The sequence below is a fragment of the Magnolia sinica genome, chromosome 18 (assembly GCF_029962835.1).
Source record: "Magnolia sinica isolate HGM2019 chromosome 18, MsV1, whole genome shotgun sequence".
In the NCBI taxonomy this organism is placed as follows: Eukaryota; Viridiplantae; Streptophyta; class Magnoliopsida; order Magnoliales; family Magnoliaceae; genus Magnolia; species Magnolia sinica.
This window is the reverse complement of record NC_080590.1, coordinates 18,112,668-18,138,666: the sequence shown is the minus strand read 5'-3', so window position 1 is coordinate 18,138,666 and position 25,999 is coordinate 18,112,668. Positions and strand designations below refer to the sequence as shown.

At 38.8% G+C, this 25,999-nt stretch overlaps 1 protein-coding gene across 2 annotated transcripts; it reads left to right on the top strand.

Moving 5' to 3' along the window:
• Positions 1-25,142, top strand: LOC131233641 (F-box protein At4g00755-like). 2 transcript variants are annotated; one of them, XM_058230426.1, is made up of 6 exons: positions 1-264; positions 655-814; positions 15,759-16,175; positions 16,264-16,442; positions 17,140-17,258; positions 24,574-25,142. In XM_058230426.1, the coding sequence occupies exons 1-6, from the start codon at positions 16-18 to the stop codon at positions 24,875-24,877; spliced, it is 1,428 nt and encodes a 475-aa protein (XP_058086409.1). In that variant the 5' UTR covers positions 1-15; the 3' UTR covers positions 24,878-25,142. The 2 variants fall into 2 exon arrangements, with proteins under 2 accessions (XP_058086409.1, XP_058086410.1); XM_058230427.1 differs by having other exon boundaries at positions 34-166; positions 24,574-25,136.
• The last annotated feature ends 857 nt before the right edge of the window (positions 25,143-25,999 follow it).

Here is a 25,999-nt window from a genome sequence, read left to right as displayed (position 1 = left end):
TTTCACACGTGCAGCATGTTGACACGTGTTCGACGACGGTACCCAAATCCATCGTGCATTACCATTCTACCTCCCCATTCTCATCCTTCCTTCTTCGTCTTTCTCCATCCTTCCAAACGCCTGTCGGTGGGGGGCAATAATCGCTCTCTCGAATGCTCTCCTTCTCGTAGGCTTTTCATTTTCTCTTCTTCTTCTTCTTCTTATTTTTATTTTATTTTTTTCGTTTTTTTCCTTTCATCGCTTGGAATCTGCTTCCAGAAAAAGGTACGTTCAATTCTCCTCTTTCCTCCCTCTCTCTCTTTAAGTTCCTGAAATCGTTCTACGTTTTTGTAATATTCCCTTTAGAGCGTGTTTCTTTTCTTCTTTTTATTTTTTATTTTTTGTTGTTTTTCCTTTTTTATAACTTTATGGGAATTTCAAATGGGTTCGGCTCGTCGGCTTTCAATCCATTTCAATTTTTTTTTTAATAAGAAAATCCCATTTTTGATGGATTTTCAGCGTTATCTATTAGAACAAGAAGTTGTGTTTTTCTCATTTGATCGAATTTCAAATGGGTTCAGTCCGATCTTCTTCTTGCAATACTTTTTTGTTTGGTGGGGATTGTGAATACAGGTTTGTATAATTGATGTTATTTTCGTTTTCAATGTTGATTAGATTTTGAGTGGAGAAGGGATCGGCTTCAGTGAAATGGAGAATTGCTACGACTTCTTGGAGTGGCTTGGACCCGACAATTCGGTTAACGTGCTGTTGTGTTTGGATGAACCGTCTGATCTTGTTCGGACGAGTTTGGTGTCACGCTCATGGCGCCAATTCGGTGAGCTTCTTTTTACCCCCTTTAATTTACTATTGATTGTTTTTCTTTCTTTAAAATGTGTTGTACATAGAATAGTCACTAACTTCAGGTTTCTTGAAGTGACATCCCAAAGTGTTTAATTCAATCTTTGTCTTGTCTATTCTTTTTTGGTTTGCACTGATTAGTTCTTTTTTGATTTTTTGTTTTTTGGTTTTGCGAGTAGCAATACCCGCTTGTTTTCTATTTCAAAGAAAAAAATGCGCACTTGTTTTGCTATTTTTGGCTAGAAGTCCATGCTGCCCTATGGTCCTAGTTTTTGTCACTTAAAGTTACGGCCCTTGTTTTAGTTGAAAATGCATCAAAATGCCACAAAGTTTGTGTCATTGGAAAGGTTTTCAAGTTATCCTTTCTGCAAGCAAAAGTTCAAGTGATTACATCATGAACTGAGCAGAATGTGACCAAAATATGAATGGAGTACAGGCATTAGCATCCAAGTGTTAGCATTTTTCTTTTTTATAATTTGCAATAAAATTGAGTGTAGGCATGTTAGACGTGAAGGAATTTTAGGGGTATGTCAGTCATTCCCAGAAAGTAGGGTTGGCAGTTATTTTATTGCATTGGGCAGTTAGGATTAGACTGTAACTAGAGCACATCCTGCTTTAAGCTGTTAGTTTTGAGGTACTATATGATGATCATGCTAGGAACATCTATGACTAAATGGTATGCTTGGGATTTCACTTTGTGCAAGTAGGGTGTATGATTAAGTGATCCAAGATGCTGATGTAATGGGCCTTGTCATGGATGCTCCATGCACCAAAAAGTTTTTGGATGGGGAGATCCTATCCATTGAATCTTTGGCCCTTTCTAATGTTTGCTGTATTTTCTTCCCTAACTTTCTATTTGCAATCCACCAATTCAAGGGATAAGGATCCCATCTGGGAGATTTTTTGGTGCATGGTTAATCTAGAGTGGCCCATGGTATCAATAGATTTTTGGTGCATGGGATTAAACCTATAATATAAACCATAGAATGAAAATTTGGGAGAGAATGATTGACCAAAGATTATAAGCATGGGACAACTGTATCCAAAAATTAGTTTGGTTTCATGCCTAGGAGGTCTACCACTGAAGCTATTTTCCTACTTAGACAATTCATGGGGAAATATAGGGACAGGAGTAAGGATTTCCACATTATCTTTATTGACTTAGAGAAAGAATATGATAGTTCCTATAATGTTAATCTGGTGGGTGTTGGAATGAAAAGAGTGTAAAGAGGATGTATATACATGATTAAGGCTATGCATAAGGGAGTGGTAACGAATGTGAGGACCACTAATGGAGAGACGAGCAAGTTCCCAAGTAGTAGGCTTGCACTAGGGGTTGGCATTAAGCCTATAACTTTTTGCATTGATTATGGACAAGTTAATGAGGCATTTGTAGAGGAATGATCCCATGGTGTATGTTGTTTGTAAATAACATAGTTTTGATTGACAAGATGAGGGAGGGCATAAACATAAAGCTAGATTTATGGAAGGGTGTTTTAAAATCTCAAGGATTTAAAACTAGTCGAGCTAAAACAGAGTATATGAAGTACAATTTTAGTAATAATGGGAGTGAAACGAGGAACTAGTTAAGATTGTTGACCATGAAGTTTCCCAAAATGACCACTTTTGATACTTGGGTCAATAATGCATGAGAGTGGAGAGATTGAGCGGGATATTGCCCATAGAATTCAAGTTGGGTGGAAAAAATTGGAGATATGCCTATGGAGTTTTATGTGATTGTCGTATGATGCTCAAACTGAAAGGGAAATTTTATAGGATAGCTATAGGACCAACCACGCTTTATGGGACAGTATGTTGGGCACTTAAGGAACAACGTGTTCATTGGATGGGCGTACTAAAATGAGGATATCAAGATGGATGAGTGGTAACACGGGGAAGGATAGAATTAGAAATAAATGTATTTGAGGGAGTAGCGCTAATAGTTAATAAGATGAGGGGGAGTATAGTTGGATAGTCTTGTCATGTGCAACCGAGACCAACAACCACGCTGGTTAGAAGTGAGTTCGTACAAGTTGAAGGCTCTAAGAGGGCAAGGGGAATGTCCAAAACGACGTGGATGGAGGTAGTAAGAAAAGATTTGATGACCTATGGTCTAGCTGAAGGTGGAATGACTGAACATGATTCATGTAGCCAACCCTAGTTAATTAGGGTAAGGCTCTAAAAAGGCAAGGGGAAGGTTCAAAAGGACGTAGATGGAAGTAGTAAGAAAAGACTTGGTGACCTATGGTCATGGTTTTGAAATTGGTATCATATCGTATTTGTATAGGCATGATATGATACGCAATGTGGCTCTGTATCAACCCATGTTGAAAAGTGATATTGTATCAACGCCTATACGTCGGATTGATATGGGCTTAAATACCCCTAGTTGGCCCACTTTTTCTATTTTCCCCTTTCTTTCTTCTCCTTTCAAATTTTTATAATGTTGTTTTAGGCCCACTTCCGGCCAGATCTACAACAGTTTTGATGAGCAAAACAAGTTCCTTTTTTTGTTTTCATCTAATCGAAGGCTTGAAAGGCATGTACCCAATTTGGAAAAAAAAATTAAAAAGCAATAAAAAATCATGGTTGAATTGTTTTCAATTTGGGGATTTTTTATATTTTCGATTTACGCTGGAATTTTCTGAAAATTCAATTTTTTCCAACTACTTGTAATGATGCATGAAGAGTCTTTTAATACTATGGATCTACATATTTCACACATGCATTTATTAAATATTTTTTTCAACACTGTTTTTAAAAATTATTTTGGGTATTTTTAAAATAATTTTTTTGAAAATAATTTTAGGGAAATGAATCGAATGATAGATCTAAGAAAACATATGTTTTTTAAAAAACATAGATCTACTATTTGCTGTTGGATTTAAATTACTTTTATCTTTCCAGGCTATTTTTTGCTATTTTTAGGCATTTTTGGGAAATGGACATATGGATGAAATGGTAGATGAGTACATTCATTTTCAATATATGTGTTTTACTATTATGATTTGAATCATTTAATAGTCCAGTGGTTGATAAATAATTGTATTAATAATATATGGTGTTAATTTATGACATATATCAACAATTTGTACCCAAAAAACTCAACATCACAACTTATAGTAAGTCAACTCGACATACAACATGCTTACCAAAGAACGGTTAGATGCACCATTGAATACATGGTCAAAACACACTCAAAAAAGAGAGGATAAATTCTTGGATATCTCATTTTGCCCCTATTTTTCTAAAATCCCCCCTCTTTTGTTAAGAAAAGTTGTCTGTTATAGGAACAGACCGATAGGGGACTTATGCCGATATGCGATGCCATATCGTATCAGTTTTTAGCCAGGTTGATTTGCAGGCCAATACTGATATTCAAAACCATACCTATGGTTTAACTGGAAGTATAACCCTTGATAGAGTGGAATGGCGGAACATACTAGAGGCCTCACCTAATTGGGATAAGGCTTAGATGATGATGATGGTTCATCTAGAGTAAGTCCCATGAAATCAATGGTTTTGGATCCTTGAACAATGGACCCCACTTTTACATATTGAAGCTTGAACATACTAGAGGCTTAGGGCAAGCATCATATGGTACCTCTTTAGGGTTATAAACGTCTTTATTTGGGATATTAGAAGTTTTTTTTTTTTTAATCAAACTAGATTTTGAAGTTCAGATTGAGGCTTTTCCTAGCCTCTTCCCAACACCTTCTGATGTGGGCGTCTGTGAACTCTCCGTAACCTTATTCTTCTTTTCCCATTTGATTGAGACCTCTGATCTTTTTCCTTTTGCATTGAGCCTCCACAGAAATCATTAAAACAACTGTAGTTGCGTTTATTACCATAGCTTTTTTTTAGGGGCACAGTTAATTTTATTAAAAAGACCGAAGCAAAAGCTAAACGGGAAAAGAATATAATAAAGGCACAAAATTACAATCCAAGAAGAAGGGGAAGATCACAATTTGTCACATCCTCCGACTGGGAAGCCTAACTGATCAGTGATCTCATCCTCCAACTGTTACTTCTGTCTTAATCAACTTAGGAACTTCAATGCATCTACATTGGTGTCTAGTGGCCAATATCGCCTGTTTATCGTGGGAACATACTTCGCATGGTAATGAGGATGCCCTTATGCATTTCTATATGTTGCTTTCTAAGAACTTGGTGTTTCTCCACACATTCTTCGTAGTTCAGCTAGGCTTAGATGATTGTGTTGTTCCCTTTAGCAGTTAGACCTGGATTGGCCAAGTTATACTAGTAGAAGGGAAATCCAAAAGAAGATTGAGATGTGGCCAAGTTATCCTAGTGAATGGTAAAATCCGAATGAAGATTGACATGTGGAAACCACAAGCTTCTCTGATGGTGGAAGTTGAACATGGATGGTAGTTTTTTAAAATATTTTATCAGGAATAATGAAAGTTTTATTGAAACAGAAAAGAAGGATGACAAGGTGCCATCCCCCAAACAGCGACGAAGAGCCACCCCAAAAATCCCTTGAAACAACCCCATGATTAAGCCCAAAGGCCCTAGACCCACACACCCAATAAAATACCATGGGGACAGGGTTTTTTTTCTTTCCTGAAAAGCTCGGTTGTTTCATTCAGTCAATGCCGCCCACAGCACTATTAGCATAGATAAATACCACCCAACCTAGCCTCTTTTGTTACCCTTCCTGCTCCCATGCCAGGATCTGATGAGATCCTCAACTGATTGAGGCAATTACCTATGCCACCTCAAAAGGAGGAAAGAACTTCTCCCATATGCGATGAACAAAAGGGCAATGGATAAAGACTAGCACATGTATATTAAGTTGAGAGAAACATATAATGCTCCATAGGGTTACATGGATAACACACACACACACACACAATTACATATATTTGCCCACAACAAGCATAGAAGCACCCTTTTTTTATGCACACCCCTCTTTTCCTAGGATGTTCGATTGTCAGAATTTTGTTTTTGCCTACCAACCAAGCAAAGGTCAGCACTCAGGGAGGAGTTTGATATTTCCAAATGAGAGAGATGGGATCTAGAGGATGAGGAGCTTGTTGAAGACATGTAAGATGACTCCACAAAGAACCTCCCCAAGGCATCAACATTCCAAACTTGAGAATCTAATATGGAGGGCACAACCATACTTTAAAGGATGATGTCCAAACTTGAGAATCTAATATGGAGGGCACAACCATACTTTAAAGGATGATGTCCAAACTTGAGAATCTAATATGGAGGGCACAACCATACTTTAAAGGATGATGCTTAAAAGACAGACAAGATCATTGATTGCTTCCTTATAGTGATTTATGTAAAATATTGGGCTCCAAACCGCCGTCTCACCTAAAGTGGTCACATATTGAAATATTCGGCCATCTCCCTCAGTCACTATCCTGAAGAACCTCGGAAATGATTCACACAAAGGTCTTTCCCTGCATCACTTGTCCATCCAAAACTAGGTTCTCAAACTATCGTTGGGCCGAAAAGAAGAACATGGGTGGTAGTCATGGGAATCTTGCAAATTTGTATTGACATTGTGATGATGGATGACAAAATGTTGATAAAATTGGTCCTCTCTGAACCTGGCAGCAGTGGCAACTCAAATTTAGCAAAAGTAATGGTTATAATAAAATGGCCTTACAGTTTTTGCGGAGTTTTGTGCTCCCTTATTGTTGAAGATGATTCTAGAAATGTTAGGTAACTAAAAGTGTTGTGCTCCTTGGAAGTTATCTTTCATTATTAACAAAATCAAGGTTATGGTTTCATCTTTTCATGCTTCCCTTAGGCATGTTTTAGGGGAAGCCAATTCCAGCAGTTTCCTTTAGCTGAGGGGTCATTAGCATGGTGTGCCATATCGGCCATTACACAACGGTAATGGTACCAATCATTATGGAAAAAATTACCTGTATCAGCCCCCATAATGGTCCGTCATGGTGCCAATCCAGTTTTTTTTTTTTTTTATAGAGAGAGAGAGAGAGAGAGAGAGAGAGAGAGAGAGAGAGAGAGTAACGGTCCGTATCATAACAGTAATACCTTGGTCATTAGGCCTTCTCCTAACGCGTATCCATTACCTTGACGGAATATAATCCTGTTTTTCTTAATTTGTATTGCTTGTGAAAGGAACATCTAGAAGTGGACTCCAGTGAGAAGGGTGGCTTTTCAATGAGATCATTCTATTATTTGATCTTAAAAGGAAATGAGAGGGAAGAGTGAGCTCCTACGCCATTGATTTGGTATTACCCAATCCTGATGCAGGACATGGAAAATTAAATATGATATGCAAGATTTCAGGCTTAGATCCTACCAATTCAGAAACAATCACACAAATTCCACGTCCCACATGAAAATCCAAACATTCAATTAAAAAGGGGAATCTATGCGGGTCCAAGCCGACACAGGCTAGGACTGGACCAATAAAAATTATAAACTAAACGATGTCAAAGGGAAATAAAATCAACTACTCATGCATAAAAATAAGTCCCTAATCCAAGGAATTCTCTAATTTCAATTCAAGGAACTCTAAGGTGATAAAAAGGGGCAAATCAATTAGGGATCATGTAATCTAGGGTTAGGATTCATAAAAAATGGCTATGAGAAGATAAAAGAGGATAAAAACCTGAGCCAAAAGATGATCCCGCGTGTGGACAGCAACAATGGCCCAAACGAACGTGCGTGTGATCCTGGCCGCACGTATGTGGGGCCCACTATTCAGAAAAAGGCCACCTTGGCCGTGGTCGGCCAAGGATGGACTCCAAAATCCCCAAATCTCAGCTCGATCCGATGTACGGTTTGTGCGTGGTGCTCCGCCGAAGTTTCAGCTCGCCTGCAGGCCGAAATCTGGAAACCTGCTGTAATAAAGAAATCTGATGCAACAAAAGGACAAATTCGAAGTACGGATGGTGGGGGAAGATGGAAAAAAGATGATGGAAGATGGGGGTGAATTGGGATCGATGTGGCTTCGCACCACGGTAGTTAGCCCTTTGAAAAGGGAGGGCTTCGCACCCACTTTTGAATTCTTCCACAACTCACGAAGAGAGCAGAAAAATAAAGCAGGAATTTTTTATTAACTTCAATGAATGAAAAGAACTACAAGGGGTGCCTATTTATAGGGAGAACCCTATACCCAAAAACTCGCACCATGTGCGATACCTATTACTTGGCGATGAAGTAAACTAAAATAAAAACCAAACAAGAAAATGTAAAGCATTCACGATGTTCTAAATAATAGCAATAAGCAAAACCTAAAATATAAAACCAATCCGACGAGTGGGCCACGATCATGAGATCCCATGGTGGGTTTTTCTTGACTATCGGGCCACTTTTCTGAACCAAAACTTGACTTCTAGCTAGGAGGCCCTCTCTAGACGTCGTCATCGAGCCAGATCGATGGTGGGGTCATCCTGCGTACGTACGTGCGTAGGGGGGCGGCGTGAGTGCGCGTGATGTCCCCATCAATTCTCCCCAGCTGCAAAGATTTCGCCACTGGCGAAATAAAACTCCTGAACCGCTCCAGGATGTCAGGATCAAGTCTCTGAAGCTCCTTCTCAGTGAGCCACATGCTGTCTGAAGCAGGGCGTGACTTTCATTTAACCACGTACTTCTGAAACCCGCTGTCCGACGTTGAAATTATCTGATAGTCCAGGATATCCTCTATTTCCTTTTTGGGTGTGTGAAGGTTAGGTATAGGAGATGGAGGCTGGGAAAATGAGTCGGGAAAGATATGTATGGGAGGTAGAGGCTGGGAAGATGGGTCGGGACGGGTAGGTATAGGAGGTAGAGGCTGGGAACATGGGTCGGGACGGGTAGGTATGAGACATAGAGGCTGGAAAAATGGGTTGGGAATGGTAGATATGGGAGGCAGAGGCTGGAAAAATGGGTCGGGACGGGTAGGTATGGGACGTAGAGGCTGGGAAAATGGGTCGGGAAGGGTAGGTATGGGAGGTAGAGGCTGGGAAGAAAGGTTAGGAAAAGTAGATATGGGAGGTAGAGGCTAAGAAAATGGGTTGGGAAGGGGCCATGGTTTAAGGGATAAATGTGGGGAATCAGGATGGGTGGGCGAAGGGCCGGACAAAGTATCAATGGTCCCCCGAAAAGTAACTAAATCCTCCACATCGGATGTGAAACTAATTCCCATGGAAGGTGGAAGATCTACCTCATACATATTGAGACCGTTTCGTTTTATAATTTTGACGGGTCCAACGCTACACGCGTGTAACTTACGAACAGCCCTCGAAGGATACCGCTCGGGCTTAATGCAGACCATCATAGAGTCCCCAATATTGAATCCTTTGAAACATTTATACTGGTCTGTAAAAAATGTGCAATGTTCATTATTAGTCATGATCTTTTGCCTGATTTCTTGATGCCATGAATGAATGTGATGCGCAAAAGACTCTGCAGACTCTGACGGCCTATGGGACAGTGACATAGGGACAAGATCAATAACTTTCCTAGGTTTATAATCAATAATGACTTCACGAGGACTTAGACCTGTGGACCTATCGACAAAATTATTCAACGTAAACTCGGTTGTAGGTATTACGGTGTCCCATGTTCTGGTGTGCTCTATACCCCTCCTAGGGGACTCATCCGGTAGATCATCAAGACAAACATCACGAAACTCATCCACTACCGGAATGACCTCAGTGGGTAACTCTACACTAACATCCGGTGCACTCTCTCCAGTCACAAGGCTGCACATGTTGTACCCCTTAAAATAGTGGTCTTGATGTCCCTCATGGGGTGGGTACACGGGTGCACGCCCATAACTGATTCCTTGGCCAACTCCATTCATTGGTCTATCCTTTAGGCCACCTGCCTGAGATTGGACATCTACCCCAATGGTGGGGTTTGTTCTGGCGATGGTCTTTAGTCGGGCAATGCGTTCATCAAGCATTGGTCCATTTCCAAGCGCTTAATCATAAACTCCAACTTCTGGGACAACTTGTTTAGTGACTCTTGCAATTGTTCCATGTTTAGTGTAGGGTGCCAACCAAAATTCAGCATTATAGTTGTCAAAATATAAGAGAATTTTTTTTATTTTTATTTTTTTAAAGAATTGACCTAGTTTCTAAAAAACGAAAAAGGAAAGTTTCTAAAGAAACAAATTAGGAAAGCTTCTAAAAAAACAAATTAGAAAAGTTTCTAAAAAAAATAACCTAGTTTCTAGAGAAAAAGAAAAAGAGGAAAGTTGCTAAAAATAGAAAGTAAGTTCGTTTCTAAAAAAGAAAAAGGAAAGTAAATTAGTTTCTAAAAAAGAAAAAGGAAAGGAAATTAGTTTCTAAAAACAGATTAAGAAAGTTTCTAAAAAATTAGTTCATAAAAAAAACAGAAAATGAAAGTTTCTAAACCTAGAAATAGAAAACTAAGTTAATTTCTAAAATAATTCAAATAAGGGGATAACATAAAATTTTAGCAGCTTATTTCAGGGTTTATAGACCTCTAAACAGCCATATATGATGAGAATTGATGCGTAATGGACATAAACAACCAAACCCTAAACATGTAATGAATTCCCCTACAAGAACCCTAGGCTCTGATGCCAAATTTGATGCAGGACATGGAAAATTAAATATGATATGCAAGATTTCAGGCTTAGATCCTACCAATTCAGAAACAATCACACAAATTCCACGTCCCACATGAAAATCCAAACATTCAATTAAAAAGGGGAATCTATGCAGGTCCAAGCCGACACAGGCTAGGACTGGACCAATAAAAATTATAAACCAAACGATGTCAAAGGGAAATAAAATCAACCACTCATGCATAAAAATAAGTCCCTAATCTAAGGAATTCCCTAATTTCAATTCAAGGAACTCTAAGGTGATAAAAAGGGGCAAATCAATTAGGGATCATGTAATCTAGGGTTAGGATTCATGAAAAACGGCTATGAGAGGATAAAAGAGGATAAAAACCTGAGCTAAAAGATGATCCCGCGTGTGGACAGCAACAATGGCCCAAACGAACGTGCGTGTGATCCCGGCCGCACATGTGTGGGACCCACTATTCAGAAAAAGGCCACCTTGGCCGTGGTCGGCCAGGGATGGACTCCAAAATTCCCAAATCTTAGCTCGATCCGATGTACGGTTTGTGCGTGGTGCTCCGCCGAAGTTTCAGCTCGCCTGCGGGCCGAAATTTGGAAACCTGCTGTAATAAAGAAATCTGATACAACAAAAGGACAAATTCGAAGTACGGATGGTGGGGGAAGATGGAAAAAAGATGATGGAAGATGGGGGTAAATTGGGATCGATGTGGCTTCGCACCACGGTAGTTAGCCCTTTGAAAAGGGAGAGCTTCGCACCCACTTTTGAATTCTTCCACAACTCACGAAGAGAGCAGAAAAATAAAGCAGGAATTTTTTATTAACTTCAATGAATGAAAAGAACTACAAGGGGTGCCTATTTATAGGGAGAACCCTATACCCAAAAACTCGCACCATGTGCGATACCTATTACTTGGCGATGAAGTAAACTAAAATAAAAACTAAACAAGAAAATGTAAAGTGTTCACGATGTTCTAAATAATAACAATAAGCAAAACCTAAAATATAAAACCAATCCGACGAGTGGGCCACGATCATGAGATCCCATGGTGGGTTTTTCTTGACTATCGGGCCACTTTTCTGAACCAAAACTTGACTTCTAGCTAGGAGGCCCTCTCTGGACGTCGTTATCGAGCCAGATCGATGGTGGGGTCCTCCTACGTACGTACGTGCGTAGGGGGGGCGGCGTGAGTGCGCGTGATGTCCCCATCAAATCCCCTTCAAGTGATAGCTTTAAGCTATTTATTAGGGAAGGAAAACGATCATCACAAATGTTTGCATTCTTACTAACATTTGAGGAGGAAAATGATCATCACAAATGTTTGCATTCTTTTTAATTGCAGTGGAGAATTTGTCCACTGTCTCTTCGTGCATTTTAACTTTGCAAAGGAATTTTGGTACAACATTACGTTCTATTTGGGGTGTCTCATTCCAGAGAAGATCAGGTCATTTTTATAAGCTTACAGTGCAGTGGCACAGTGATCTTTGGTGATGCCAAAGAAGACTGGGGCATTTTTACAGGCTTGCAGTGCAGTACATGGCAGTCATTGGGATGTGAGGATTTTGTGGAGACTGTCCATACTTAGAGTTGTTAATGGGTCAGGTTCAGTTTGTGTCCAGGCGTGCACCATACCTAAACCCACGTGAACGGGTCATGTTTGAGTTCAGGTATTATATTCCAGATGCCGACAGATTCGGATCGCTATTGGGTCTTGAAGAGAAGTCTAAGCCCTCCCTCTACTGTGTATCGGTCAAGGTATACAAAAACAGTTACGTAACGGTGATGGTACGAGCCATAATACAGGGTCGTAACGACCTGCGTCCAAAAATTCAGACTGGAACGGTGTTTATGACCATGCATAACAGCCCTTCTTCTTCTTCTTCTTCTTCTTCTTCTCCTTTTCCTTTTTCTTCTTCTTCTTCTCCTTCTTCTTCTGCTTCTCCTTCTTCTTCTCCTTCTTCCTTCTTCTTCTTCTCCTTCTCCTTCTTCTTCTACCGTTGTTGAATACCTTGGTGCCGGTACACGACACTTTCTTTTAGAGTTCTCAAAGGGTCAGGTTTGGGTGGTGCACCATACTTTGTAATTGATATTCTGCACTAAAAGCTGTTCCCTTGCATACTTGTAACTTAAATTTAAACTGTTGAAATCATGGGGTCCATTTTGGATCATCTGTAAACGAAAAAATCATTCTGATTTTATGTTGATTTGATTGCGGGCTTATTGGTACACATTGGATGACAGATGAAATGGCAACAAGTCAACTGTCTGAGTTCAACAAACAAATTCCAACTAATCAGAGTCTAGGACTATTCAATCAATCTTTTAGATGGTGACTTGCTGGCGCATTCAAGCATCACAAACTGGCTGTTCGAACATCAGGCCAATCTAGGGGCCGTGAAGATTTGAACAACTTTGGAGAGTCTGGATTGATCTGGTGGAAGCTCAACAGTCCTAATATGAATTATAGACCACATTAATGGTCATGTACTTATTAAAGTTAGAGCTAGTTGAACAAGTTTCCCGTAATATTTTTGTCACTTATTTTGTGTGCCATGTTTTTTGTATCAAACATGATGTTTGAATGACATGACATTGGTCGTTTCTGAAAGCATACTTTGTTATCTTTCAAATGTGCCCAAGATTATGCAATTACAAAATCGTTTTGGTGAGTTACAACTCAGTTTTGGAAAGCGTGTATGGTTGTGATTGAATTAAAGAATATGTTAGGATTGGAAGCAATGGATGGTGAGGAATGTGTTAAGGTTCCTTTGCTTTGAAAATAATAAGTACGTGAAGGCGTAAAGACTCTTTTGTGAGGAGTTATAATGGTATTTGAATGGAAATTATTTTCTTTAGGCTTAAAGCATGAGTTGCTTCCCTTTTGCCATGTGTTGCCAATAATGGAATAGGAGTGGGGTAATGTTGTTATCACTAGTATAGTGGTTAGCCGGTTGCTGGATATCAATTTATAGTCCTTTATTTTTATTTTCCATTGCATGTGTGAATAAAGTTTATGCTTTGATCTTCAAGAAAAAGGTATTTCCAAATCGAGATTCCTCCTCTAATTTGTTTGCGTCACCTATCTACAATGGGTTGCACAATTTTGATGGTTTATTTGACTTAATATATGGCACGTGTACAATTTCTAGGTGCATAAGTATCAACCACCGTACTCTAGCATAACCTATTAAATATGACATGGGCATGGGAAGGATGTGATTATTAGGAAGATGGGATGGTAGAGTATGTAGAATCAGAATATGGTAGAGCCATCTCTATACAGTACACGTGGCAGGACGACATGTTAATTCGGACAATCTATTTAGTAAGCCTTGTCTTGGATGGCCCATATAGTCGTTTTCAGTTAAGTTTATCAGACAATTCAATTCATAACATAATTTTGCTTCACATTACTAAACTATTATATTGAGCATTGAAACTTGGTTTGTACGTCACTTTGAAGCCCATTGATCAGATGTCTAAGATCAACTGATCCATGTATCTTATGATCATTATGCATCCACAAATATGAAAATATATGGATGGTCGCAAATTGATTAATGTTACCGTACCACGTGTAGGCTCTTCTAAACCGGTCCTATATTCTCTTCCTTAGCACCTATCATCGTTATTGCCATCCTTTCTCTTGTCTCTCTGTCTAAATGCCTCTCTATGACTGCACATCTCTCTGTCATAGAAGTTCAATGGTTAGAGTCCTGTCATGGTTCTCAAATGCTGGAGTTTGGCTATCCAGACAATCCGAATTGTGGGGCACATTGTTGATGGATCCTACACTCAAAATTGCACTGATCAAGCAATTCGAACCATCAAATTGATAGCTATTCTATGAATGGTTAAAAGCAAAATCTTTGGTCCAAATTCCAAGGGCTACTGCAGATGGTTATATCATCTTCTTGACCTAATTTTTAGGTTATGCTCGTGACTGCTTTTTCTTGGCTTGCTGGTTAAGACAGAATCTTGATGTTAGACCGCCTACTCCAAAGGAACTTCATTTTGGTTGATGGATGTTCCATATGCCTTAGGGCCTGTTTGGCCAGACCGATCCCACAGTATTAGGAGGGATGGGATCGCGATATCCCGGGATATGCATGACGAGCCAAACAGACCCAGTGAACTTGTCCCGGGATATAAGCAATCCCATGGATCTTAAAACAATCCTCTGACATCACCATCATTACCTTAAAATTGATCCCATCCCTTGGTTGGGCGGATTGGAAGGTAAAATCCCAGGATATGCCGTGCGTGCCAAACAGACCTAGTGAACTTGTCCCGGGATATAGCGATCCCATGGATCTTAAACCAATCCACTGACACCACCATCATTACCTTAAAATCCATCCCATCCCCTCCTAATCCCATGGGATTCGCCCGCCCAAACAGGCCCTTAGGAATGCTGAAAACTTCAGTCATCTCTTTATTCATTTTCCCAACGTGGCGGCTATTTGGCAATGGTGCCTTCAACAATTCAATATGGCATGGGAGGTGCTTTCCTCTATATGCAGTTCATGGCAGCTTAGAGAGTGCAAATTCCCAGCAGCTGCTAGGGTCTTTGCTTTGTAGCTATCATTTGAGTGGATCGAGAGGAACAACCACACTTTTAATATTAGAAGTGCACTGATCCAAACAACCATCTCAAGAATCAAATATCTTTTTTGCTCCTAGGCCAAAGCATCTGGGGTAGTTTCCTCTCCAAACCCTGGAAGAATTCCTTTACACTGGTTGGATTTGGTTTGTAATGTGCTTGCATTGTAAATCTGTCAAATTCCTATTTGAAAAGCTGCTTCTAAATTCTAATCACGTAATTTATTTATTAACTAAATTTGAGGTCCCAAAATAGTTGTCCAGCACAACAACCAAAAGTCTACCACAATTGGCCCTATAAATGTTCTAAAACAGTTTATTTTTTTTTTTTTTGAAGATTATTCGAAAACTAAAAGTTATCTCCTTGCAGTCTTCAAATCATAAGTAGACTTTTTGGAATAATGTAGGGTTAGTACTTTTATGGTGGGGGTGATGCTGTGCTTGGTTCTTTGAATCACTTTGTTGTTCTTAGCTGTTATTTTGTATGATCTTCTCCTTTCTTTGACAAATAATGACGGAGAAAATTATGGGAACATGTTTTAGTAGCTGTTTTGGAGGCTCAACAAATATTGATACCACGGTTTTGTTTGACTCATCAAACCTGTTTTCAAATTGAGAAGGAAGATAGAGACTCAAAACTCTGTTTACCTAGGCAAATCTTGTTCTGGATGGTGCCTGCATTTCTCTTGTATGATTGCTATGGAAATGATGGTTTTGGTTTGGTGTTGGAGAGCTGTCTGTAACTGAAACTAGTTCTAAAATGTGTTGCAGTGATTGAAAATGGTTTCTGTAAGAAATTATGCCTCAGAATGCATCCAGAAATTTCACGTTTCACTCGGGTTATTGAAGTAAGCAACTCAACAGAGCCTATAGAAGTCAGTTCCAGCAATGCTTTAGAATGGGAAAGCCTGGAAAGAGAACATCGCATCTATGCTGGTCTAGCTCACAGTATCATGTCTTCCGATACAAACAAGGCCTGCATTGATAAGTGGATTAGTGCTTCCAGCACTGACAACTATCCTGAGGAGAGCATTGAGAATACGTTGATACCAAATGAAAAAGTGGATGGGAGGCCTTCTTATTGGTCGAGTGAAGGAGAAAAAGATCCTGAGGTGCCTGAGACACTAACATATAGATTGATCTCCAATTTATGTGTTGTTAGTGAAGTCAACATACAGCCTTTCAAAGGTTATCTTTCTTGATATTTACGGAAAATGCTGCTGTGCTTCCCTTTGTGATTTTCTTTATCTGATGGTGAGATTGTGATTGTACTCAGCATATTTTCAGCATGGTGATCCTATATATTCAGCTAAAGCTGTGCGTTTTAGGATGGGACATCCCAAGTCATTTCTGGACGTGAAAAGCAGTATCATGGATGCCTTTGCGCCTGGTCAGAGGTCTGATAATGATGACTATGTCTGGACATACATTTCACCAGAATTTCCAATGGTACAGGTCAGTTGACATATTGAGATAGACTTTTCTAATTTATTTATTTTTAAATGAAATGGCCATACATTTGGTGTTTTATCTGTATCTGAGCTCAAATTTTATGATGCACTCTGTTGTTGTAACTTCAGACTGTTTGGTCATTGCTCTTCTTTGAGTATCGATGGTATAGATGCTATCGCTACAGATTGTACGAGCTTTCAACAACAAGAATATAATAATAATAAAACCACACACACACAAGGAGTAGATGTGAGTATATTATATATTGCTCTTCTGAGTGGGGCATAGGCTATGGATTTTATATCATTTGCATCAATGCCAGGGAAAGACAATAATGTTGCAGTTTTTTTAAATGAGAAAAATTTTAAAACCATGTAGCGCATGGGAGAAGAAATAAGAGTTCTGATAAGCTGGCAAAAACAACAAATACATCACTTGGTCTTGAATTGTGCTTGTTGCATTTGGATGTCATAAATAAGAACTTCTGAATCTGATATTAAATTGTTGAGAATTAGGTGTTTGAATGTTGCATGCTTTCCAATAATATGGTTGATTTATCCATCACATAATTGTAGTAATTATTATAATAATAATCATAATATGTTTGATTTCCAATTGCATGTTGTTGAAATTTCATCTTCTAATCCAAAGTCTTATCTTCTTCAAAATTTTAACTGCTTAAATGTTTGTTCTTTAACAGGAGAACCGTTTGCAGACATTCAAGCTACCTCAGCCTGTTATCTGCATTGGTGGAATTCTGCAGATTGAGCTGTTGGGTAGGGTTCAGCAACAAGAAATGGACAATTTATACTACATATGGTTAGTCCCTAAGAAATTCCATTTTTTTCTAGAGAGCATTTTTAGTAAACAACAACAACCAAAAATAAAAATAAAAATGAATGGACAATTATATCAAGTCAAGCGGAACTCGACCTTGAAATAGAAAATATTGCTAGCTACCACTACCCGAGTAAGCAAATGATATGTTTAGTCTAGATGAAAATTCTCACATCTCATTGAAAATAAAGATAATTGCCAAGGATGGGATTGGTCATTGCTTCATGCTGAGCTTACTTTTCTAGAATCATCCTCCATTCTAGCCTTCTGGAGAAAGATGAAGAGAAGATGCATAAGCTCTCCCCAAGAATCAAATTCCACCCAATATCTGGAGTAGGATTTTCATGCCTTAGAGTTAAAATTAGAGAACATTGGATTCTGGAGTTAAAACTCAAATCTCTTGCTTTGGTACTCGATTGTTTACTTTGCTACATTTCTAGAACTAAGGATTCTATCTATTGCAATGTCTGGCCTATTAAGTTCGAGTAATGCTGAACCATGTGTATGCCTAAAGAACTGCTATACTGGTTTGTCCAGCTTGAAAGCTCATGCTCTGGTCCATTAATGCATGCAACAGTTACAACTTCATGCGTAAGCAATGTTTTACCTTCTTGCAATCCAAAAGACACTCATACTGTTAGAAGGGCAAAAACCAATACACGAGTGAAATACGTCCCGGCCAAATGTTTTACTTAATCATTCTCCCAAGAACACAATTTTCTCCATAGTAATGTAATTGCGAACTCAATATCCATTGGGATATTTGTTTCAGCAATCTGTTTTTAGCCATCTAATCATTGACCAACAAATGGACTGCTGGATTGTTTATGATAGGAAATCATATAATTGTGGACATAAGACTATCCATCTCTTGGTGCTAGCTCTGCTTCCCTTGTTCCTCTCAACAATCACTTTGATTCGATGGTGTTATGCTGCAACTGATTTCGAATCAATAAGATTTTGATACCCAAATTGCTAGAATGGACAAAGAACACACCACACGAGCATATTTGAGTAGAGAGATAAACAACTTACTAATATCAGAGTCTTCACTAGTTACGAGTACTATTTCATGAAACTTGGAAAAAATTACAATACCTCTACTTCCTTGAACAACCCTCTTTATAGATCCTAAAGAGACATCCTATAATCCTAATTAAATTTTTAACAAGATTTCCAACTATTCGATTGATTCCATATCAATCTATTTATCCAAAATAGATAGCAAAAATTTGTATCTATAAAGATTTTGCCAAAATATAATGGCCTAAAATAGCTCATAGGTTTGTGAATATTTAATGCCCGAAAATAGCCTATGCAAATCCAAAAAATTAGCCCCCAAGATCCATAAAGAATCAACAAGATCTCCAACTAGAATCCTCCAAGAATGGCAATTGTAGACCCTAAAAATAGGCATAAAATCAACAACAACACCATACATTCAACACATGTTGGACCCCTTCGTGAACCTTGAGCTTACATCATTCCCCTTTGGTTGGAAGCAATGTTCGAAATATTGATATCATGTTATGTATTACATCCTTGGGATATAGATACGTATCAGTTATCGCACGGGATATATCGTTTGTGTCGGATTTTTTTATCATACTTTTTGGGGAAATGGGGGAAATGATTGAATTTTTCAATGAAACTTCAAGGATTATTAAAAAAGACCTTAATACATACTTTTAAATCATAACATCTCAAAAAACAAGGGTACATAATAGGTTACCTCTGTACAGGGTAATAAGCTATGCGCTATCTAACTAAACTAATACAACTATATTCAAATTGAATGGATAACATTTGGAGTGTATGTTATGATCATTTCATCAAATACTCCTAAATACTTTGAAATTAGTCTCAATTGAAACCTGGTTGAATGGAAATTTTGAAAAAAAAAAATAATTATTAATTTTTAATTAAAAAATTATTTTTATTTTTCAAAAATTGATAGGGACTTAACAAATCAATAGATCAGCATCATACATGCTTGATTTCATATTTGAAGTGCAACATTGCAAGCAATTTGGGAGAAATTGGAGAAATTTTGAAAATTTCCCAAAATTTTCCAAATTGGACCACCTACACTCAAATTTTGAAATTAGAGTGTATGCGATGATCATTTCATCAAATACTCCTAAATACTTCAAAATTAGTATCAACTGATAGCTGGTTGAAGGAAAATTTCAAAAGAAAACATGGAGAACATGAAGAAACAATGGATATTGAAATCAAAGCTCCAACTCCATGATTTTTAATGCAAAACATGAAGAACCAATAAATTTGTAACCATTCGACATCGATTTAACATAATTTCAATAAAAAAGGAATAGAAAATTGAAAGTGCTCACCGGATTGAACATGTGGGATATATCGGCACTACCTGTGCGTTTCATATCGCAAAGGTGGGATACAACATATATCGTGGGATCTATTGGCCGATATCGTCGATATTTAAAACATTGGTTGGAAGAACTCAACTCCCACAAATTAGATGCTTCATGCAAGTAGTAGATGTCTAGATCCTATCCTTTCAATTTGTTCCCAATAATTCTCATGCATTCAAAATTGCGCTTGTTATTCCATTTCACCAAATATTGCATGTATCAGCCTTGTCATGTGTGTTGATAGTCTTCACGCACAATTCTCGCTTAACTTTGTTTGCCTGTATCAACAATTATGTTGTCTTGCATGTTAGGCTCCTCGCCATGGTACTAGAAAAATCATCTCTCTCTCTCTCTCTCTCTCTCTCTCTCTCTCTCTCTCTCTCTCTCTACAAAATGTGGCATGCATCTACAAGGACCACATTACACCATACCTCATTTACTTTTTTATTAGGCATCAAATTTTTTTATTAAAGGAAGCACTGAGATGGCACCAAAGCTATAAGCCTAAAAATGGAAGGGACAATCCTTCAAAACATCTATACAGGAAGACCATTCCATAACATACAACATAGCCCTACTAATAACCCACTCTACTTTATTGCTTTCATTTGAAAAGCAATAAACATAGCTTCCAAAGAGCCCTAGCTTGCTTCTGAAGACTCACACCATGCAAGACATACATATAGCCTACAAATTGAATTTGGCAAAGACAAGCAATATTGAAGCTTCTAAGAAAAGTTGCCCCATATTTCACACACAAATTGGCAATGTATGAAAAAATGGTTAACTGACTCTAACTGAAGCTCCTAAGAAAGCTGCCCCAAAGCACCTTATGGTCATCCTCAACTTGTCTAACATGATAATATCGACATCACAAAATAGAAGCTTGTCGTCGGCAAACTGAAGGTGGGATATTGGAGGGATTGACCTATTGACTCTGAATCCGCTGAACAATCCGATCCCCTATACTCGCTCTACCACCCTTCCCAATGCTTTAGTAACCACCACAAATGGGAAGGCAAAAGTAGGTCACCTTGCCTAAATGCCTCTTAACTTTTAAAGAATCCCTTCAATGATCCATTAATCAAGACTGAGAACCTAGCTGAGCTACTGCATTCACTCCTCCATCATCTCCATTTCCTCCTGCACCTATACGATCTGGCATATGTCCAATAAGTCCCAATCTACATGGTCACAAGCCTTCCCGATATCAAGCTTACACACTATGCCCTTCTCCTGCGCATTGTGTCTCGAGTGTATTAATACACTCGTGGGCAATAAGGGCTCTATCCAGGATCTGGTGGACCCCTGCTGAAAGCTCCTTGATTTTTAGAAATTACACTATCTAGCACCTCTGGAATCTGGAAGCTAAAACTTAGGCAAGGATCCACCAATCAGGCTGATTGGTCTGTAATCCTTTAAGCTTTCTGCCCTTGTCACCTTCGGTATGATAGCAATGAAGGGAGCCCCGAGCTTCATTAATTGCCAACCCCTCTCGAAGAACTCTGCCATAAAGTTGAGCACACCCTCATTCACAACCTCCTCCCAAAACACTTGGAAGAATGCTAAAGTAAAACCATCCAGGCCCAGAGATTTATCCCTTCCCAAGTCCACAGCGACCTTCACTTCACCTTTAGAAAAAGGCCTTTCGAGTGACACAGCTTCATCACTTGACGAGCAAGAGAATAATAGGTTGCCTAGCTTCAGCTTTCTCGACCGATCTCTTGTCAACAAATCTTTATAAAATTGGACCAAAACACTAAGCACTTGGAGTTGAAACTTCTCCCCTTTCTTGAACTGACGAATATGATATGTATCTTGGTGCTTATCTTCATAAGTTTTAATTTATCCACCAGACCTTGTGAGGCAAATGTCCTTACTGTTTCTTCCATCCACTATCAGAATCTTGCATATCTTCCACTGAAAGTGGAAGTGGTAGGGAAGATATTGTGCCACCCCGCTCATTATTATTATTATTTGAAGGATGACAACTTTATCAAAGAGGGGCAAAGCCCAAAAAACAGAAAAAACCAGATTCTTACGATCGATAACTTGAAAAAGAAAGGTATGCAGCTCCCAAATATCTGTCTCTGCTGGTATGAATAGCGAGGAAACTGTCAACCATCTCCTAGTGCACTCTCCGTTTATATCGCAGATTCAGGCAGATTTTTGGTTCAGATTTAATGTCAGCGGGTGTGTGCCGGACTCTGCTTCCCAACTGCTGACCTTCTGGCATGGCTGTAAACTGGGAAAAATCAGATCACGCGTTTGGAGAATGGCTTTCATAGCAATCTGGTGGGCGGTCTGGATGGAGAGGAACAACAGATGCTTCAACAACTCTCACTCTTCGGCTCAAGTTGTGGGGTCCAGGGCGAAGAATTTTATCTTAGAATGGGCTGCTAATATCTCCTCCCTCAAGGATTTTAATTTCTTGACCCTAGGACAGTAGTTCTGTTTTTTTCTTTCTTTTCTCTTTCTTTTGCTGCCACCTTGGCAGTCGCTGTTTCTTTCCTCCTCTCTTAATGAATCCGTTACTTTTTAAATTTAAAAATTAATAATATAAAAAATTAAAAAAATTTAAAAAAATTAAAAAAAAAAAAAAAAAAAAACAGAAAAAGCTACAGAACAGAACAAAAAAACACCAACAAGAAAACAAAAGAAACCAAATTACCTGGGCAACGCCCCACCCCATTCTCCATTGTCTCTATACACATTTGTCGCATCTCAACTAGCATGGACTGCCGCAAAGGACATTGAAAAGAATGGTGTGTCAGCTACCCAAACTTTAAAGCAAGTGAAAGAAATATTGCTTTTTCCCGTCTTGGTTGCATTAGTTGCCTGTTCATATCTACTTATCCCAGGGTTGGGGTTTGGCATCATTGTTGGACTTTGGCCTACCATTCCTCAAACAATGGGAGATCCTATGGTCATCTTACATGGGAAGTTTTCTTGCTTCCTACCATCCCTTGAACAATGGGAGATCTTGCAATCACCTTACATGGAATCATCTCTCAAGTTCCTAATTAATTTCTCAATGCAATTATGTATGCATCGACCACTTGAACACATATTTGAAAGTCGATTCATTCCTTATATTCTGGCTAAGACCATTAAAATATCTTAATTTGGTCTTTCATACTCCTAAAACCATACCCATGATGTCAATGTATGGAGTTCCGTATATTCATTCACAGACTTATCCCTCGACATATTTGATAGAGGTTATGGGCATAAGTCACTAGTTTTTTTTACCCACTATCTATTTCTTCTTCTTCTTGTCCAAGAAGTTACTCTCCCTTCTTATGGAGTTGTTTGACTTGGAGTATGTACTAACTTAACATGTAATGGGGAAACTCCATAGCTTGCCTATTTAACCTTGTGATTGTTTGCAATGTTCTTCTACTCGAACACCTTCTCCACCTTGTTAGCCAACTAATGAAGTCGTCTACATGCAAATGACCATGAAATATTGGGATTTTCACATTAATTGTGGCTCTCTATCACGTTCCTACAATCGAAGAATTCGATCTGTGGTGTCTTTAGTAAGCTGGGGGTGCTGATTTATTAATTAGGTCCATGTTAGAGATCTCCCCTACGTGTCCTCGAGCTCCGACTTCAGTCTCTGGTTTCCCTTCACGCTGGATCTCTCACTTAATTTGTGAAATTGACTACCATATGCTTGAGTTGATCCACCCACTAGGAGTGTAGGTATTAGTTTAGTTGTGCAAACACTTCTTGTATCACTCCCTCTGAAGCCATTTGGAGATGATGTAGAGTCAAAATCCACCCTCAAATACCCATTGCAATTCCAAATGATGTAATCTGGTTATCCAATCAATAAGATTTTGATACCCAAATCTCTAGAATGGACAATGAACACACACCATATGAATCTTGACTAGAGAGAGAGAGATGGACAACTTACTGCTTGAATAACAACTTCATAACACAGAAAAAAAAAAAAAAAAGTATAATGCCCTACCTTATAGAGCAACCCCTATTTATAGACCTTAAAGCAACATGAAATCCTTACCAAATCTTTTACAAGATTTTCCAGCTATTTGACTGATTCCAACCTCAAACAAATCTTTGCAAAATAGCAACTAATGAATCTACAAAGATTTTTCAAAAATGAAATTACTTAAAAATAGCTTGTGCAAATCTTAAGAATAATCTTGCAAGATCCACCAAGAGTCAGCAAATTCTTCTACTAGAATCCCGAAAACTAGCAACTCTGAAATTTGAGCCCAAAAATAAACCGGAACAACCACAAATTTAACACATGTTGGACCTTGAGCTATCCATCATGTGGGCCCCACAATTGTTCAACAGAGAGAGAGAGAGAGAGAGATGATTTCTTAGGAGATCATTAATTTCCCAAAAGCTGCTTAACATAGAATCAATTCTCCAGAGAAGTGAAAAGAGTTTATTACAGAGAATGGTAGCTTGATCCTTCTCCACCTCAACCAGGGTGATATCTGGAAGCTTGGAAGGATCAGGACTTGGGACCCTTATTCATTTTATGGGAGATGATCTTGTGTGATGGTGTCTACAATTATAGAAACTCGTAAGCCTCAGTCAAGCATCAGAAGGTTGTGCGAAGTGAGGTCAACTTGGTCCCACTGTCTTGCAAGTCAAAGCAAGTGGGGTCTGCTTCCTAAGAGTCCAGCAGTTACAAGATTCAATAATAGCAACTAACAAGTTTAGCTATTGCTGTTTTGCGCTTGATCATTCCCCCATTTATTTTTTTGGTTGGAGTGCTAAGGTTTTTATTTTTTATTTTTTTTTTCCGTTGACTGCATATCTTCTTTTTGAAATTTCAATGCAGAAATGTTCATGAACATCTCTCATCTATTTTATTTTATTTTATTTTTTTCCGTGCGTGTGCGTGTATGTGCATGTTGAAGTGTCTGCCATGTTGAAGTCGTTGGACGGTCACTGTCACCTGCATTCGACATCGATATCCTGGACTTCCCAGGAAACTGGGTCTTGAAGTACTTCCCAGAAGCTGAAAATTGTGACACTCCTAAACAAACTGCCCAAGACGAGGGTTCTGGGTCCTCTGGCTGGCATGCATTAACAGCTAGAATCAGGCAGATAAGAGCTGGAAGAGTGTGGGACCGGGTTGTGATTCTGAATTCATTGCTAGGGAATGTAGATGCTGTCGACAACGATGACAGCAATGAATCAGATGAAGAACTGGTTGCCTGATCCTGATATATTTCAACTGAATAATGTTGCTCAGGACCACAGTGCTGTCTATTTCTGGTGGACTGCGGCTTCCTTAAATGACATCACTTAAGACTCGGGGAGAACAATATCTGATTTGGGTTGTTGGTCAAAAACTGCATGCGGCACTGCTTTTCTTATCTTTAAATTTCACCGTGCCCGTCTGCCCAGTGACTCTTGTAAAATCTAACCTTGCTCTCAGATTTTATGGAACATGAAAAGGCTGCTGTGAACCAGTTTAGTGGTATTTCTTTGTGAATTCCTTATTATTATTATTATTATTATTATTATTATTATTATTATTATTATTATCATCATCATCTTTTGGTTGTTCTGCTGATTACTTCCTACTTTTGGTCATAAAGAATGTCTGTTACCTAAAGAAAATGTCAGGAGCTGTTAGCAAGAGTGAGTGTTGGATGAAAGCAGTGAGGACGTGGGATTGATCCCTTGAATGTTTTGAAGATTGTCTTTAGGCAAAGATTAATAACTGGGTATGAAGATCGTAATTCCAGATTGCTAATTATGCACACAGCATGTTCAATCGATGTTCAATCCGCACTCACATGTCTCGACCCTTACAGAATGGAATGGTGGAACAAGAGTCATGTAGTCAATTGGGAGAAGGCTTAAATGATGATGATGACCACCCCATTGTAATCATTGTTTGGGAATTGCTTCATGGTACGGGAATGCTTAGGCCTGTTTGGATGTGTTATCAAATTAAATTGCAATCATAAGCACAATAAACAAAACCACCAAAGTGTAAATTCCTTTCGCAGTAGATGGGTTGAGGTTCTCAGGCATTGCATTGCAATTACATTACTTTCAGGTTGTAATGGTCCAGGACTATTGTAACCACAATTTGGGGATTGCTTTGTCTTTGCTGATGCTAGAAGATGCCATTTGTTTTTGTCTCTACCCCTTCAGGTAAGGAAAGAGATGAGAATGATTCTTTTTTACTTTCCAGTGTGGATGGGCAACATGGGCAACATGTCAGTTTTGAGTTTTCAAGAACTGGAGAGACCGATTTGTCCTATGAAGAAACCAATTACGCATAACAATGATATTTCTGGATGATTTCTAAAATCTGTTCCACTTTCC